Source organism: Anolis carolinensis, chromosome 3 (assembly GCF_035594765.1).
Source record: "Anolis carolinensis isolate JA03-04 chromosome 3, rAnoCar3.1.pri, whole genome shotgun sequence".
NCBI classification, from domain to species: Eukaryota; Metazoa; Chordata; class Lepidosauria; order Squamata; family Dactyloidae; genus Anolis; species Anolis carolinensis.
Window position 1 is genome coordinate 119,351,352 of NC_085843.1, and position 12,789 is coordinate 119,364,140.

The 12,789-nt window shown below is 42.2% G+C and overlaps 1 protein-coding gene across 3 annotated transcripts in view; it reads right to left on the reverse strand.

Moving 5' to 3' along the window:
• mcf2l (MCF.2 cell line derived transforming sequence like) overlaps positions 1-12,118 on the reverse strand; it is a 149,648-nt gene extending 137,530 nt beyond the window's left edge. The window contains exons 1-2 of one of the 3 annotated variants that reach the window (XM_008107009.3): positions 11,928-12,118; positions 3,784-3,973 (exon numbers count right to left, since the gene is read on the reverse strand). In XM_008107009.3, coding sequence (XP_008105216.1) covers positions 3,784-3,952 — 169 coding nt within the window. In that variant the 5' untranslated portion in view covers positions 3,953-3,973; positions 11,928-12,118. Of the gene's footprint in view, positions 1-3,783; positions 3,974-11,421; positions 11,440-11,927 lie in introns of those variants that run through there. The other 2 variants (XM_062977287.1, XM_008107010.3) reach the window with 2 other exon arrangements.
• Between the last annotated feature and the right edge of the window lie 671 nt (positions 12,119-12,789).

Sequence of the window (12,789 nt, forward strand, 5' to 3'; positions counted from 1 at the left end):
TGATTTCTGGGCCTGAATATATTGCACAAGAGTTCCCTAGCCTAAAATGATACATTTTAATATATTGGTTTTATGGTTCCCGTCCCCTTGATCTGGTCATGTAAGTGTGATTTATTGTTATAATTGTATTATTTTACTTTGTTTAATAATGTGTATTATGTTGTTATGTAATGTTTGTGTTTGCTTTTATGACTGTAAACCGCCCTGGTATATAAATAAAGTATTATTATTATTATTATTATTATTATTATTATTATTATATCTTATAATGTTGAATAAGCCAGGAAATCCTTTGTGCCCACAAGTAGAGCTTAGTGATATACAATTTGGGGGGAAAAACTCTATTATTTTCCTCCAAATCATAGGTCAATAATACTGATTGCTGTCTGAATGACTGCAAATTGCCATTCTTAAGAAACTGGAAACAATGAGACATAAGAAAAAAGATAGAAATGTTTATCTGTAGAACTAAAGACTCGTTATCACAAAACATGATTTTCATCACTAAGCTGATCTCATATTCAGCAGAAAAAGGAAATGGATGTGCTGGTTGTAGGCACTAAAATGAGAAAACACAGATGACAGAAATCATATAAGTGCAATTTGAAAGATTATTGGCAGAGCATCACACGTTTCTCAACACTACCTCTATCCTGTCTTTGCAATTTTCTGTCCCAAACATCTCACACCTTCCCTGACATCTCCCTGTGAATAAGAGGCACAGGAAAAGAGAGGTGTGGGAGGCAACAAGGTCAACATTGTAGGAGGGAAGGGACTGAGTTTCCTAGCAACATTATTTTTATATGTTCCCTTTTTTGTTTATGCCATTTTAGTTCTGCATACAACCACCAGTTTCAAGCCAAACAGGCAAAGTAAGCGTTTTATAGAGTTGTGACTACTAGTACTGCATTCTTAGGAAAGTGGGTTATCAAAACAAAGACAGCCAACCATAGCCAAGTTCAAGGAAACAACGTGTAACTACACTCTGAGTCAATGACTGTGTATTTGTGAATTACAGCAGGACACAACTGAAGGTGCAAACATGTGAAATAGAAACACTTAAAGCATATCAACCCATGCAATGCTCAAAAGCTCATACATACAAGAGCACTTTATATTCAGTCTATTTTCGCAAACATCAATTGAAAGGAAATTCATGTATGTGTAAAGACCAATGAAAAGATGCCTACGTAAATGTTAAGTCAGATCATAAGTTTTACAGCTTTATAGGAAGAAAAAAAGAAAGTGTAGCTCTATAGGGAGATAAAGGGTAAAATGATCTTTCACTGGAATGAAAGAAACTACACAGACTGATTGCATTTTATGCACAATCAACACCAGATACAAGACATAAATGCAGAGAAGGTGTTGCCTATTGCCCAATGCCCTATCAGAATCATTTAAAATATTTCACATTTAAAACATTTGAAAAAATGTGCCAAGATCTTGTTTTATGCCAGTAGCATGTAAGCTCTGCCATTTTACATATACAGAGCAGCCAGATGACCAGCAGCAAGGGCCTTCCAGGTGAACTGTACAAAGAATCACTGCCCATTCTCTTCATGGGTGGCAGAGTTATGCTCATGTGCTGACCATTACTGAAAACTGCTAGCGCAAGGTGGTATTGTATGCCTTCTTATGAAAATATGAAGAAAATATAACTGGGCACAACTCAAGTTCCATCAGTGTAACACCTCAACAACAAACTCAACAAGACACCAACATCATCCCTGTTCCAGTGTCAGAGAAATAAAAGCCTAGTTTACCCAAAAATGCATATCTACTCAGAAAGTAAGTCTTGCCAATTTAAACTATTAGTCTCAGCCTCATTGAAATGAATGAGTCACATGTTCCCAACTGTGTCTCCCAGCATTTGATGTCTACAGCAGAGTAATTGCTTCAGGAGTTATAAACTATACAGATGCATTTAAGTGAGCAATTAGACTTGGCCAAAAGAGAGTACAATCACCTTGTGGATGCTAAGAGAAAGTCTATAGGTAAAGGTAAAGGTTTCCCCTGACGTTAAGTCCAGTCGTGTCTGACTCTAGGGGTTGGTGCTCATCTCCATTTCTAAGCCGAAGAGCCGGCATTGTCTGTAGACACCTCCAAGGTCATGTGGCCAGCATGACTGCATGGAACGCTACCTTCCCGCCGGAGTAGTACCTATTGATCTACTCACATTTGCATGTTTTTGAACTGCTAGGTTGGCAGAAGCTGGAGCTTAACAGCGGGCACTCACTCCGCTCCCCGGATTTGAACCTGGGACCTTTTAGTCTGCAAGTTCAGCAGCTCAGCGCTTTAACACACTGAGCCGCCGGAGGCTCGAGAAAGTCTATACCCCCTCTTAAAGTGGAGTTTGGTTTTCCACTCACTATTTTCCACATCATGAACTCAGTGAATCCTGTGGCTTTCCAAATGCTCTTGAAAGCAAGTCTTTGTGTCCACTAGAGTAGGGCCCGAATCCCGTTTCATCTGTTTCTTTCGTGGTTTTGTACCATTTCGTCCATTTGGATTGCACGGAATAGTACAACCACACAAGAACAAAAGAAGCATGACTGCATGAAGCGCCATTACCTTCCCGCCAAAGCGGTACCTATTGATCTACTCACATTTGCATGTTTTCCAACTGCTAGGTTGGCAGAAGCTGGGGCTAACAACAGGAGCTCACCCTGTCTGCGGATTTCAAACACCGACTTTCTGATCAGCAAGTTCTGCAGCATAGTATTTTAACCCGCTGTGCCACTGGGGGCCCCTTATTTATTTATTTAGCACAATTGCAGAAATTGTGGTCAAAACTAAACAAAATACTATTTAGATTCTTAGTTTTGCATTAGAGGTTAATGTCTGCAGAGTCTTGCAACAAGATGACAAATCACAACTAAGTCCCAGCAGTAACAGCAATAATCATTTGAATTATTTGTTTGACACTCAACCTGCTCACTAGCCTTATTTAGGTGTCTGAAGACTGTTACTTAAAGAGACAAAAAGGGGAATGCACTAACCTTGCCCCTGCTGTCATTGCTTTGGTTGTGCAAAAGTGGCATATCTGAACAGTACCCACGGATGGTCTGCACATAAGTAAGAACACAGATTTGCCAGTATTCACTCTGATATAAAGAACCTTCATAAGTAGAAGAGACATTTGTCTTCAAACATGCCGTTTTTATAAAACAAACCAATGATGCAGGGACAAAGAGTTAGAATTTCCCTTCCTCATGTATTCAAGTCACATGCTCTAAAAAGCTTAAATACAGCTTCCTTTTTGAATGATTTTAATAATTAATTTCATGTTTGCTATTTATTTAGAAGAATGAAGGCCCACTGTGATCAACTGAACTTACTCTCAAGCAAGTGTTCATAGAATTGTAGTCTTAATCTTGCAGAGAAAAGTGTTACAGTAGAGTCTCACTTATCGAAGCTAAATGGGCCGGCAGAAGCTTGGATAAGCGAATATCTTGGATAATAAGGAGGAATTAAGGAAAAGCCTATTAAACATCAAATTAGGTTATGATTTTACAAATTAAGCACCAAAACTTCATGTTAGACAACAAATTTGACAGAAAAAGTAGTTCAATACGCAGTAATGTTACGTTGTAATTACTGTATTTACGAATTTAGCACCAAAATATCACGATATATTGAAAACATTGACTACAAAAATGGCTTGGATTATCCAGAGGCTTGGATAAGCGAGGCTTGGATAAGTGAGACTCTACTGTATATTGTAAAATGCTGCTCAAAGTGCTCTGGCCTTGAGATGAAGCAATCAGAATTTTATGATACCTTGGTGTGATGCCATAGCCTTCTGTTTATCTTGCACAAGCCGGATGATATCAGATACCACAATGCAGTGGTCTGTGTCGTCTTTCCCATCGTTACTTTGATTTTCTTTTGAAAAACAGTTGCAAATGCTGGTTTCCTTACATAGGATGAGCCTCCAATAATTAGACATGAAAATATCTGACTCTGACTCCTGAAAGATAAAAGGAAAAAGAAGTCATTGAACAACGAAGACACTGTGACAGCTCATTTGGGCCAGCTACTATTCCTAGGTTTTCCACAGAGACAGATCACGTGTTCCAAACTAAAAGCCACTTTAAGGACAGCATCAAAAACGGGAGAAATGCAGATTTTTGCATAAACCTGCTGGCTAATTAGCACATCTTTTCCAACAATGTTTTAAGATGAAGACTAAGTTGGTGATTATTTTGGACTTGGAAGGAAGGAAGGAAGGAAGGAAGGAAGGAAGGAAGGAAGGAAGGAAGGAAGGAAGGAAGGAAGATAGGTATTCTACAGGCCCAAATTTAGTGCTAGTTCTTGGACCATGGTCAAAATTGATTCCTAGCTAATTAACTGTCATCAATAGCCTATTCTTTATAATAAAATGTCCCATCTTCTTCTATATTTCATTTAATCAATCAGTGGGAATTAATGACACTGAATTACATTATGCTAATTTCTGAACAGACCCACAAGATTGCCAATTGGAGCCGATCTGGTTTTTTTTTTTCGTGTCAGGAGCAACTTGAGTCGCTTCTGGAGTGAGATCTGGTGAGTCAATGGTTAAATAAGCCATTATCTATAGAAGTGCTATTGACTCAATAGATCACTGTTATCAACAGCAACTAGATTCTCATACTTCCCATTTCCAATCCTTTGTGATTTTCACTATATCAACTTCAAGACAGGAGGAGAAGTTCTGAGAAACGGAAACCTGGGAGATTTTCACATTTCTACTGAGACAAATGAAACCCCCAGGTGGCACAGCGGATTAAAATGCTGAACTGCTGAACTTGCTGAAGGAAAGTTCGGCAGTTTGAATCTGGGGAGTGGGGTAAGCTCCCGCTGTTAGCCCTAGCTTCTGCCAACCTAACAGTTTGAAAACTTGCAAATGTGAGTTCATCAATAGGTACTGCTCTCGCAGGAAGGTAATGACGCTCCATGCAGTCATGCCGGCCACATGACCTTGGAGGTGTCTACTGACAATGCCGGCACTTTGGCTTAGAAATGGAGATGAGCACCACCCCCAGAGTCAGACATGACTAGGCTTAATGTCATGGGAAAACCTTTACCTACTGATACAAACTAAAACCCAAGACAGCTGTAACTATCAAAAACATTGCTTTGAATTTTGACTGAAACACAAGACATTTTAATATGCAGCAAATCCCATTTCCATCCATTTCAACCATAAAACAAACTCCACTCTGCAGGTAATCAAAGGCATTTTCAGCACTGGCATCACTGACAAAGAACCCTGCTCCCAGAAAAATTTGGCAGGTCAACTTTATTTAGTATTAATGGTTGATGAATTTTAAAAAGTTTGCTTCATCAGGCATTTACAAACCAAAAGTCATTGTATTGTTGAGATGCTGTCTGCATGCTACTTAAAGGTTTAAGCTGTTAAAAAGCTATTTTTATATTGTTCATTTTCTAAGATTTCATGTGTCCTTTTTAAAAAGTCTGTTTCCTATAAAGAATATTTGAATTTTAAAATTTATAAATACAGTAGAGTCCAACCTTATCCAACCTTCGCTCATCCAACGTTCTGTATTACCCAACACAGTCTGCCTCCTGCCTGGATCCACAGCTGTTTCTCTAGGCAGCAATGCTCAGCGGGCCAACACGCCCAACAGCAACACAAGTGCAGCCATGCTCCCAAACAAGTGGCAGACTTGTTGTAAAGCATGATGTTTTGGTGCATAATTTGTAAAATCATAATGTAATTTGACATTTAATAGGCTTTTCCCTAATCCCTCATTATCCAACATTTTTGCTTATCCAACATTCTGCCGGCCCATTTATGTTGGATAACCGAGACTCTACTGTACCTGCTTTCCCTGTCACCTCTTTTATGACTTAATTTTGACATGACAGAAAAAGGTAAAGGTTTCTCCTTGACATTAAGTCCAAGTGTCCAACTCTGGGGGTTGGTGCTCATCTCCATTTCTAAGCTGAAGAGCCAGCATTGTTCGTAGACACCCCCATGGTCATGTGGCCGGCATGACTGCATGGAGCGCCGTTACCTTCCCGCAGAAGTGGTATCTACTGACATTTGCATGTTTTTGAACTGCTAGGCTGGCAGGAGCTGGGCTAACCGTGAGAGATCACCCCGTTCCCTAGATTCAAACCGCCGACCTTTTGATCAGCAAGTTCAGCCACTCAGCGGTTTAATCCACTGTGCCACCAGAAGTCCCTTTTGACATGACAAGGGGATATTAATTCATTTTCCCTGCCACAAAATAAAAAACCAAAACAAATATTGCTCATATTTATTCTTGTTAAACATTTACTTTAACCCTGTAGTCCATGTGGAAGAAGAGTTCCAATTGAGTAATTAACAGTAGTCTTGCAGAGCCTGGATAGAAATTAAATAGAGATTTTTATTTTTTCCAAACATACAGGGAGAAAGGAGAATAATTTGACAGAAATTATGTTTTGTCCAATTATTTCATCTTTCCTGTTACCATTTTTATAATATTTATTTTTCTGAAGACAATAGGTGGACTCAAATAGGCCTTAAGTGAACATTTTCTCAAGTGCCAAAAGAAGACAGCTATAATTTCCTGAATTTTACTGAGTTTCATGGGCTGCAGTCCAAGGCTTTAGGTAGATAAGGTTCAGTCAATCAAACACTTACATTTGAACTGGGCCTGTTAGTGCTTTTCATTTATTTAAAGAGTCTCACTCTAAAGGAATTCCCATTTGCACCACAATATAAAAAATGAATCAGAAACAAATCTTCCTCAGAAACTCTAAAACAGTATTAAAATCCATAGGTCTGAGTAAAATTGGTAAAAAAGCTGCCCATATGTTAAGCCGCTTTGAGTCCCCTCCAGGGTGGAGAAAGGCGGGACAGAAATGTCATGAATAAATAAATAAATAAATAAATAAATTGGGAGTTTGGACTGCCTGCCAGAAACACAAAGCCTGGCTGAGTCCCCTTCAGAGGAGGCAATCACAATCACAAGTCCTCCCTTAGTTTTCACAAGTCTAACCTCTTGGCAATAGTGGGGCATGAAGCAGTGGCCCCGTCTACACTGCCATATAAAATTCAGATTATCTGTTTTGAAGGAGCCTCTGGTGAGGCAATGGGTTAAACCCTTGTGCCGGCGGGACTATCAGAGGTTCGAATCTGGGAGGATAGGTGAGCTCCTTCCATCAGCTCCAGCTCCCCATGCGGGGATATGAGAAAAGCCTCCCACAAGGATGGTAAAATATCAAACATCCGGGCATCCCCTGGGCAATGTCCTTCCAGACAGCCAATTCTCTCACATCAGAAGCTACTTGCAGTTTCTCAAGTCACCCCTGACACAGAAAAAAAAGTCTGCACTGAACTGCATTATATGGCGGTGTAGACTCCTACCATCTAATTCAAAGAAGATAATGTGGATTATCTGATTTGATAATCTGGTTTATATGGAAGTGTAGGAGAGGCTTTAGGGCCCTTCCACACAGCCCTATATCCTAGAATATCATGGCAGAAAAATCCCACAGTATCTGGTTTGAATTAGGTTATCTGAGTCCACAATTAGATAATGTGGGATTTTCTGCCTTGATATTCTGGGATACAGGGCTGTGTGGAAGGGCCCTCAGTCTCAAAGATACTACATACGGATATTCCAGACTAATACAACTATGGCCCCTTCTAAACGGTCACATAAAGTCCAGATTACCTGCTTTGAACTGGATTATATGGCAGTGTAGACTCATATAATCCAGTTCAAATCAGATAGTGTGGATTATCTTCTGTGGCAATCTGGATTACATGGCAGTGTAGAAAGGGCCTATGCCTCTGAAAACTAGAAATCAGTGTACTTAGTACAAGGTTGCTGCTATGTGGCCCCAAAAGCCTGCAACAGACCATAAAGTCTGACTGAAAGCTAGAGCTGGTGCAAACACTTACCAATGGCAGCCCTTAGGACCCAGAGAGATTTGAGTATTGCATTACAACTATGAGGAACAGGTCTTAAATTCTGCTCAGCTATGAAAACTCACTGGGCGACGCTGGGCAAGTCACACACTCTAAGCCTCGGAAAAGCCCATGATAGGTTCACTTTAGGGTTGTCATAAATGGGAAATGACTTGAAGGCACACAACAGAGCAATAGTATTGAGAAGAAATTAAAACATAAAACCCTATGGCCAAAAAAAGCTTATACAGAAAAGTACATAGCTACACATTAACTGTGCAAAGGAACCGCAATCCCAGCAGTCACCTCACCTTACAGGAGCAATGCTGGACCAAGACCATCTCCAGTAGTCCACATCCAGAACAAACTGAAACCCCAACTCCATGTTGCCTTTTCCAATCAGAAAACATCTCCCTTGTTTGTGCAGAGCTTCAATTTCTTTACCCAGGTCCACATCCCTCATTGTATTCAGAAAGACTGTCTCCATCTTGCAATGTTTATACTATTTTTAAATGCTATTTACATGCTGAAAGGCTAACTCATCCCTGAGGCAACTTAATATTTATACTAATCCCTGCTTTGGTGCTTAAGACATGCAAGTCTTACTTTTTCACCTTTAGCTAGCATTTATTTCCCAGACGGAAAAAAAAACCTAGTCACTCACTGATTTGCCTAACAAGGGATTGCAAAACACCAGCCTTCCAGATGCTGTCAGACTGCAAATCCACGCAGACTCTCCCAGTGTGGAAGATGATGGGATTTGCAGCCCAACAACTGGAGAGATCAAAGTTATTAACTTCTGGCTGACTAAAATGTGGTAGAATGTGAAAAGCCCTTATCTTCAGTACAGCTAAAAAAACAGGAGGGGTTCAATTACACAATCAATAAAATGGAAACACCAACCATGGCTGAAAGACCCATTTCCTGCCCAAAGGATAAAGCTATGTTGCTTTCCAGAAAACTATATGTTTCTCTATTATAAGTCATCCTTCCCATTTCTACCAAATTGATTTGCTTTTATATAGAGGGCCCTTGGCATGCACTGGGGGTTGGTCCTTGGACCCTTTTGGATCCCAAAATTCATGGAATCCCGGAAAAATAAAATTATGTCCCTTAATTTACACAAAATGGCAAAATCAAGGTTAGCCATATGGAACTTATTGTGGAATATTTCCACGTTTCCACGACCCAGTTTAGTTTTTAAGATGAATTTGAAATTCACATTCTATGTCTGTTCTGTTTTAATTCATGTTCCGTGAATTTTAACATGTGTATTTCACAGAAATATGTTTTAATAGGTGCCTTTTTATTGAATGTTTTACTATTATTTTGTACGTACTTCTCTTGTGTTGTGCCTTACCTTCAGCAACAAGGAGTGGCAAGTAATAAATAATAATATTGTTGTTGTTTTTGTTAGCTGTGGACGATGGAACCCGTGGATACTAAGGGCCGATTGTTCATCTCAATTCCCATCTCCTATCTATGCATATGTCAGAAAAGAACTGTCTTCTTCCAACCTCACCCCCTGCAAACTCAGACAGAGTGTCACTCTTTTCTGGGTTGCTGTGAGTTTTCCAGGCTGTATGACCATTTCCCAGAAGCATCCTCTCTGACATTTCACCCACATCTATGGCAAGCATCTTCAGAGGTTGTGAGGTCTGTTGGAAATTAGGCAAGTGGGGTTTATATAGCTGTGGAAAGTCCAGGCTGGATGAAAGAACTCTTGTCTGTTTGAGACAAGTGTGAATGTTGCAATTAGACACAACTTGTGGGTTTCAATGACTTCTATGTGTAGTCTGACATGGTGGTTGTTAGAGTGGTCCAGCATTTCTGTGTTCTCAAATAATATGCTGTGTCCAGGTTGGTTCATCAGGTGCCCTGCTATGGCTGACTTCTCTGGTTGAGTTAGTCTGCAGTGCCTTTCATGTTCCACCAAATGTAGCATTGCCCAAACACGAATCAAGGAACATGAAAGGCACAGCAGACTAACTCAATCAGAGAAGTCAGTCATAGCAGAGCACTTGATGAACCAACCTGGACACAACATATTATCTGAGAACACAGAAATGCTGGATTACTCTAACAACCATCATGTCAGACTACATAGAGAAGCCATTGAAATCCACAAGCATGTGGACAAGTTCAACAGAAAGAAGGAAACAATAAAATGAACAAAATCTGGCTATTAATTTTTAAAAAATCTCTAAAAGCAGGACAGTATATAAAGAAGAACACTCAGAAGACAGGGGAATTCCAGACAGGAAACAATCAGGGCCAGCTTACATCTCCCAACAAAGGATTCCCCAGGCAAGAATCAGCCAGGCCTTGAAGCTGCAAGGCTATTCAATGCTAATCAAGGTGATTAAGTGAAACATTCACACTTGCCTCCAACAGACAATAGTTCTTTCTCCCACCCTGGATCTTCCACAGATACTATGTTTTCCCGAAAATAAGAGAGTGTCTTATATTAATTTTTGGTCCCAAAGATGCACTAGGTCTTATTTTCAGGGGATGTCTTATTTTTCCATGAAGAAGAATTCACATTAATTGTTGAACAAAAAAATGAACATTTATTATATATTGTACAGTACTTGTCATCACAAATCAGCATAACCAAACAAACTGTGAATCTTATCAAGAATGTCTTGTTACTACCATTATTTCCATGTACAACACTCTATGGTACATACATTTACCGATCCTGCATGCTCTGGTGTTCTGTTCAGCAGGAAAGCTTCCAAACAAAAACTTTGCTAGGTCTTACTTTCGGGGGAGGCCTTATATTTAGCGATTCAGCAAAACCTCTACTAGGTCTTATTTTCTGGGGATGTCTTATTTTTGGGGAAACAGGGTATAGAAACCCCAATTGCCTAGTTTCCAACAAACCTCACAACCTCTGAGGATGCCTGCTGCCATAGATGTGGGTGAAACGTCAGGAGTGAATGCTTCTGGAACATGGCCATACAGAGGTCAGAAAATTCACAGCAACCCAACACTGCTGTGGTTAGCTGTGGACGATTGAATCAGTGGATACGAAAGGCTGCTAGTTCATCTCAGTTGCCATCCACTATCTCTGCCTCTGTCAGGGAAGAACTGTCCTCCTCCACCCTCACCCCCTGCAAACGCAGACAATCCGAGTGTCACTCTTTTCACTTGCAAAGCAAGTTTCCAATGATCCCCTCTCAAGGGAAGATGAAGCAAGGCCCATGGAGCCTGTGCACAATGCACAATGGGGAGGATCATTCAAAAGGTGGAAAGAGAGAAGGGCTGTTGGGAGCACTGAGAGCAGCCTCTCCCTCTCCCTGGAAATATTTTGGAAGAAAGTTAACCACAAAGACATGGGGACACAGGAGCCTTGAGTGGAAGAACCTTCTTACACCTGCGCCAAGACGACAACCACACACAAGAAAGCAACACCTGCTCAGACTCCCTCCACTTAACACAACAACGGAAGTTTACATGGGGAGGTATCCTTAATGTTTAACCACAGTTGAGGGCTTTCGACTCACCAGCGCTGGAGGGGCGCAGCTTCGTGTTCTTTCCCCCCATTTGTTTTACAAGCTTCAAAAAGAAAGAATGAAAGGACGAGGGATCGGATAATGCTGCTGCTCACACGTGGAGAGTAAGCAACCCAAGGCAGGAGGAGCAGTGTGCTCCTTTCAGCCTGCAGTTGAGGCGACTGAAGGATTATCTCCCCAACAAAAGGAGGCTCATCTCTCTCTGTCTCCGAGCCCAAAACACTCGAAAACGGAACAAGGAGGGACACCCACGCCCGTTTGGTCAGAGGAAGGAAGAAGCCTCCCGAGAGGCACTTGGGGACTCCTGTGTTTGGAGAGAAAGGGGAGAACAGCCCAGGGAGAGGAGAGAGGACGGAGCCCGCGCGAAGGAAACGGAGGCGCTTCCTCCAAACCCAGGCAAGGCAGAGACCGGGAGGACGCGGGATTCAAACCTTGCCTCCTCCCAGCCCAGCATCCTCAGGAGGAGCCGCCCAGTGCCACTCAGCGCGCTTACTCACCTCTTGTTCTCAAGCTGCTGCTGCTTCTCTCCAGGGCGCAAGGCTGGCCGGGCTCTCCTCCTCCTCCTCCTCCTCCTGGCCCTCTTGTCCGGCGCCTCTCCGCTCTTGGGGGCCCCCAAGCGGCCGGGAAGGGAATGGCCTCCCTCTGCGTCCAGAGCCAGCCTCCAGCATTTGCCGGCAGAGAGGCAGGAGCTCCGCTGCTCTCTCCTCTCTGGGCGCCCAGTCCCCTTCCCTCTCTTCTTTGTTCTCGCTGGGACCGAATCGGGGCGGGGAAGGAGGCTGCCTGCACCCGGAGGGCTCGCTTTGTTGCTGCGGGAGGAGGGGGCGCTTCGCACTCTGCCAAAGACTTGCCAGGAAAGGAAAAGATGGCTTAGACCAGGCATGGGCAAACTTCAGCCCTCCAGATGTTTTAGACCACAACCCCATTGCAAGCAGTATTTAGGCCAGGCATGGGCAAACTCCGGCCCTCCAGATGTTTTGGACCACAACCCCATTGGAAGCAGTATTCAGGCCAGGCATGGGCAAACTTCAGCCCTCCAGATGTTTTAGACCACAACCCCATTGCAAAGCAGTATTTAGGCCAGGCATGGGCAAACTTCAGCCCTCCAGATGTTTTGGACCACAACCCCATTGCAAAGCAGTATTTAGGCCAGGCATGGGCAAACTTCGGCCCTCCAGATGTTTTGGACCACAACCCCATTGGAAGCAGTATTCAGGCCAGGCATGGGCAAACTTCAGCCCTCCAGATGTTTTAGACCACAACCCCATTGCAAAGCAGTATTTAGGCCAGGCATGGGCAAACTTCAGCCCTCCAGATGTTTTGGACCACAACCCCATTGCAAAGCAGTATTTAGGCCAGGCA